At 37.4% G+C, this 6,000-nt stretch overlaps 1 protein-coding gene across 2 annotated transcripts in view; it reads left to right on the top strand.

The window, feature by feature from the left end:
- The first annotated feature begins 269 nt into the window (after positions 1–269).
- The window catches only part of LOC149010822 (annexin D5-like), a 63,091-nt gene continuing 57,360 nt past the window's right edge, over positions 270–6,000 (top strand). For both annotated transcript variants that reach the window (XM_089163731.1, XM_089163732.1), the window contains exon 1: positions 270–411. In XM_089163731.1, the coding sequence (XP_089019857.1) occupies positions 336–411 (76 nt within the window). In that variant the 5' untranslated portion in view covers positions 270–335. The remainder of the gene's footprint in view (positions 412–6,000) is intronic.

Raw genomic sequence — 6,000 nt, 5'->3', positions numbered from 1 at the left:
CCTTGATAGGTAAATTAGCAGATATGAACTTCCACAGGAATGTATGCTGTAAGTGTTTGCTTAATCTTTTATAAAAAGTTGTTTTACAAAAAAAAAAGAGGAATAGTTTCCTTTCAACCAGAATCATTATTTTCTTTCTTCCTTATCTTTTTTTTTTTCTTCTTCTTCTTCTTCTTTTTTTTTTTTATTTTATTTTTATTTTTTTATTTTTTTATTTTTAAATAAAAATCGTTACTCTCTTTTAGGCTTTTAGCAAAGGGAAAGTCGGTGAGAGGGGAGGTTACATCAGACTTTCGGTCGGAGAGTGCTTGAAGTGAGTTGAGCACTAGAAGGAGATGTCCACTCTGAATATTCCAGCTGTGTCACCTTCTCCCCTCGAAGACGCCAACAAACTTCACGGTGCTTTCAAGGGTACTTTCCTGTGAGCTTATTTCTTTGTTCTTCTCCTTCCAGTGTTAAGAACTATTTGCATCTTCAGGGAAATGTGCTTATTTGCTTAGGGTACCTGAACCATGTTTCTTGTTAATTTATGAGAAAATGACCTTATTGTTTGGTTTATCCCTAGTTATATTAATTTAAAGACACCATCCATCTTCCTGTACAAAGCTTGCAGTGTTTGAAACATATGAAATTTAATTGCAGCACAATTTGCAGCCTCTAAGCGTGTAACAAGTAACTTCAGATAGTTTTCAGTGTCTACACATTTTGTATGCTAGAAGCGCAGATATATTGTTTTGCGCCTTGCACCTTGCACCTCAGTTTTTTACCAGTGGTTTAGCGTATAATGCAAAACGTATTATGATGTAAAAAAAGAAGATTTGGAAACTGCAAACGATCACACAAATCAGACAGAGATTTTTGTGGTTCGGCAAAATTTCATTCTACGGGGAGATGTATGGGTTTATGGCTGCTTATGTTCACAATTTTCTCATATTGCTTTACAAGAGAAAAAAAAAACCCTTAATAATATTTTTTGGGCAAATCTTGTACTAGAGTTTCATTTTAATACTTATTTGGCCTAAATGGCAATTTGGAATCAACTTGTTACTACATGTTGCTGCAAAATTCTGTTCGGCAGCGCAAGTGAACAACCTGCAAAAAACGTGCTCGACCGGCTTGGTCGAGGAACATCTTCGAAGATCGAGTTAGTGGAAGAACACAACTGTAGAAGAAGAAAACAATTTGTAGGTGCTCTCAATGCTAGAGAGAGTAAACCAAGAATGCATACCTGATAATGAGGAAAGTGTGAGTATTTATAGATCTCAGGAGAGGTTACCTTAACTGTGCAGTAATGGAGTTCGAATGGTACTCTATAATTGCTGTTAACTTTCTAGAGAGAAGAATCTTATCCTCCAAAAGAATATTACTTGGATTGTGGTTGTGGAGTCCGATCTCGACTCTAATAGCGATTTAAACTATCCGACTTGATCATGATTTTTATCCTTGCCTTTAAGGAGGTTAGTTATGCTTAGGGTGTACATTTCAAATGTTATTTTGTTTATGAACAGCTCAAAGTATGGTCGGCTCAGATGTCTTCGGGTTGATCATGGTCGAACCATCCAACCAATAGTGGTCGAATCATCAAATATAGACTGACCATAACATAAGCCCTCCAATCACTTGGTCTAGATAGCTTTGTGCTCGGGCCAAGGGACTAAGTTTTTCCCGGTCAGGCTTCAATCTGGTCGAGCGATTCTTGACTTGATTCTTTCTTAGTCAATTTTTTTTTAAAAAATAGTGCAAGTGGCACGTTTGATGCTGATGTGACAATCGCACAGAGTAATACTTGTAGCATGGAAAGATGCTAGAATTTGATCAGTTTATTCTTTGCTAAGTTACAACTTAGTTTGGTTTTGCTCACTTTATTTTTGTACTCGATTTGCTCGAGCCTTTTTTGTAATTGACTGAACTGGCTTGTATAAATCTTTTGCTTTATAACTTTGCGAGTCCACAACTTGTAGTGCTTGAATATTTCGATTTGGTTCATCAACCACCATTTTTTATGGTCGAAAATTGTTCTATACTTGTTCGATGCTAAAATAGAGAGTCGAAGGGTTGCTTAGCTAGCTAATTATTTGCATTAATGCTTTTGTTGGATCGGCCACTTTTGTTAGTCGATCTCGCGGGCGACGACTTATACTTTATTTAATGGTAAAAATCCTTGATTGCCCTTGATCTTGGTCAAGCATGATTTTCATTTTTGCAACTTTATCGGAGACTTCTTTGCTGTCTTCTTGACCCTGGTCGGTCTATTTGAGGTTGACCATAAGTCACTTGGTCACGGTGGCTCCATGCTCGGACCAAGGGACTAGTCTTCTTCTTAATCAAGCCTGGATTTGGTCAAGTAGAGTTTGGTCCGACTTTTGTTCGACCAATGCTGCAAGCATTGCATTTATGGGCATAAGATCTTTTGCATTATCTCCGTTTAAGCTAGTGTTCTGGTCGGACGCATCTGAATTTTCGTAGTGCTCAAACCATTGATCTAATTGAACTGTTTGTGGTCGAGCAGAATCGTTGAACTGGTCGAGCTCTTGAGCTTTAATTCCAAGTTGTCAGTTTTCAAACAGCCGAGAAGGAGACCAGTGTTGCCGAATAGGATGAGTTCGATGAATGAGGTTCCGGCTAGTTTGGTCAAGAAGGCTCCTTTAGTGAGGAAGACAAGGTTAGCCAAACCACAAATTTTCTTGGTCTGACCTAGGTTTAGTCGTCCATATGTTGGCCTTTGTAAGTAAAACTTTTGTTATTTGATAGCAAGTTTGTTTGGTCGATCCTGTATTGGTCAAACATTGTGTTAATCCTTTCATAAATCCTTTGGTCATCTTTTTCGCTTCTTTGGCTATTGAATTATCATTGATCGTCCTCCTCTTTGATTGATGATTTTGCCAAGTGCCATGGTTACCTATTCTTGACTTTGCCAAGTTGCCATGGTTACCTGTCCGGTATATGTAGATATATGTTTGACCCCTTCTCCCGAGCATGGTAACTTGGGAATTGCTTAAAAAGCGAATTGATGCTAAGCAGCGAATCAAGTGTTTGCTCAAGAAGCGAAACTTACATCGATGCTTAACAGCGAATTGAAGATTTGTCCAGGAAGCAAAATTTACATCAATGCTTAACAACGACTTGAAGATTTGCCCAGGAAGCAAAAGTACATCAATGCTTAATGGCGACTCGAAGATTTGTTCAGGAAGCAAAACTTACATTGATGCTTAACAGCGACTCAAAGATTTGCTCAGAAAGCAAAATTTACATCGATGCTTAATAGCAACTCGAAGATTTGCTCAGGAAGCGAAATTTACATCGAATCTTAACAGCGACTTGAAGGTTTGCTCACGAAGCAAATTTACATCGTTGATGCTTAATAGCGACTCGAAGATTTGCTTAGGAAGCAAACTGTTCAGGAAGCAAAATTTATATCGATGTTTAACAGCGGCTCGAAGATTTGCTCAGGAAGCAAAATTTACGTCGATGTTTAACAACGACTTGAAGATTTGCTCAGGAAGCAAAAATTACATCCATGCTTAATAGCGACTCGAAGATTTGCTCAGGAAGCAAAATTTATAGTGATGCTTAACAGCGACTCGAAGATTTGCTCAATGAGAACTTTGATGCTAAATAGCAAATTTTTGTCCTGGTTGAGCCGAGTCATTGTTTTGGCTGAGTAGAAACACTCCAACGTTGGTTGAGCAAAATCATTCTAGTGCTTGAACGATCTTAAGAAGACTTATTGATATTATTTTTTGAGATTGCTTGAATTTCATGATTGAGTAACCTTTTGTTTGACCTTTGGGTCGCATTAGTAATATGCTCCAAGTGGCGTAGCTAGTTTGAGTCCGGCCAACAGTGCTCCATACTCCGCTTTGAAAACTCTGAACTTGAATTGGAGTTCATACTTTGTCATGAATCCTCCTAGGCTTTGGAGAAGTAATCTTGCTCTACTATCTTGCGTATTACTGGATCCATCTATAGATATGACCCTTGTTCTTACCTGCTGGGGAATTGCTTCCTCTTCCTCTTGTGGATGTTAAGTTTCTACTATAAAGTCTGCCAGAGCTTGACCTTTAATGGCCGTCAATGGTCGGAATTCGATCTAATGCTTTTTGAGCTCAATTGTCCAAGTGACTAGTTGACCAGCCAAGTATGGTTGGTGTAAAATCTTTTTTAAAGAAAATGAGCCTTTTTCTAATGTTGTTAAGATATCTTCTGAAACTAAGTTATTTTATAGGCTTGGAGTCAAATCAAATTTTCAGTTGTAAGATAATGCAAACAACAACTCAAATGTCAGTAAGGTGCTGGTACTCCGGAGCTCTACCCATCTAGGGGAAAGAATTTGACAAATCACATGTAGTAGCTTTAGAATAATAGACTAAAAGTATCATGCATTACTACCTTGTTTGCTCACCTTTGTGGTCTACAACAATAATTTGCCATACACAATGCACTGCCATAGTTGAAATTCGGATTGGAAGAAATCAAAGTAAATGCTAACTGAAAGTTGCTTCCCTTACCGGGCACACTGCTTTACTGAAATTGAATATGACTTAACTGGAGAAGTATGATACTACCCATACCCCTAAAAATTTTTATCGTGCTATCAAAATCATAATAATTCTTCTCAGATTTTGGATTTCAGATTTTGACTTTGGTCTCACCCAACATTGGATTGGAAAATTTTAAAGTAAATAACCAAACAAAGACTATAATCAAAGAGCTAGCAAGTTTTAGAACAGACCATGAAAACAGAAGTGACGACAATATAAATTTCACAAAAGACCAGTTTGTTACTTTTTCAGCCTGTTATTTCACCAACATTAGTGCCTCTGCTGTAGTTGTTGCTAATCACAAGTTTAAAAGCTGCTGTGGCCTCAGGGAATCTCTTCAGCTTGCCTTTAGAAATAGCTTGATTTAGAATATCAATAGAATTCATATTTGGCTCAAGCCCAATTACAACCATCTCTTTCAATAGCAAGATGACCTCCCATATTTTGCCAGTTTGAATAATGGATTTCAATAAGATATTGTGTATGGTGATGGTTGGCCTTTACCATCTGGTCCTGCAGAAAGAGGGCAACTAATGTCTTCCCTTTCGAAGGCAATTGATAAGGGACCCATTTGTAACCAAATCAGGTTGTATTCCCTTTTTGTACATATCCTGTAACAACTCTTCTACCTTCACATCATCTCCTTATTTTTTGAAGAATTTATTAGGATATTGCATGGTGAAGTTCAACTTCTTCTATGGTTCCAAAAAAAAACAATATGCAATTCCAATGAACCCATTCTTGCAAAGGTTGTCCAAAACCACATTGTAAGTGAATGTGGTAGGCATAGGGCCATTGCTGACTCCTGGCTACAATAAAGAACCCATCTAGGATGACTTGTAACCACTCGAGATTTTATATGAACAGTGTTTGAACTAAATCCATGGCCACTACTGTGTAATCATGTGTCAATGATTATGATGAAAGCAGCAAAGTCAAAAACAATTCTTGAACAAGATTATAGATGTGATGATGGATTCAGAAAAAATATATCTGAATAGTCTCATGATAAATATATTCGAATAAATATGTGGCATTGGAATATTAATCTCAATCAGCCCAAGTTTGTCTTCTAATTCCCATTCATATACAGTGGATGGAATGGAAGAGGAAATTGAACAAACATAGGATATGCATGGTAAATAGATTCCAAAAAAGGCCATGAACGATAGATAGAATAAAATTCTAAATCTGTCAAAATTGAGAAAGTGGACGGAATCAAATTTAGTTTACCATAATTGCCACCGGAAGGAGCCATGAGGAATCAGTAGTTAAAGAACCAAGATATAGGAGCCTTGAGGAAGAAGATTATATCTCCTACAGATGACATTCTGCATCTTAGTGAACTTCAAATCTTTTCGTTCATCTCTTCCACCTGCGAATTGATTTTCTGAATTGTAACTTCGTGTGTATAAGAGAAACAATGGAGGATTTCGATCTGGAGAATCGTCTGACGTTC

Source organism: Hakea prostrata, chromosome 7, assembly GCF_041222555.1.
Source record: "Hakea prostrata isolate BN-2017 chromosome 7, UWA_Hpros_2, whole genome shotgun sequence".
Taxonomy (NCBI): Eukaryota; Viridiplantae; Streptophyta; class Magnoliopsida; order Proteales; family Proteaceae; genus Hakea; species Hakea prostrata.
The sequence above is the reverse complement of the archived record's forward strand: the minus strand, read 5'-3'. Positions and strand labels throughout refer to the sequence as shown.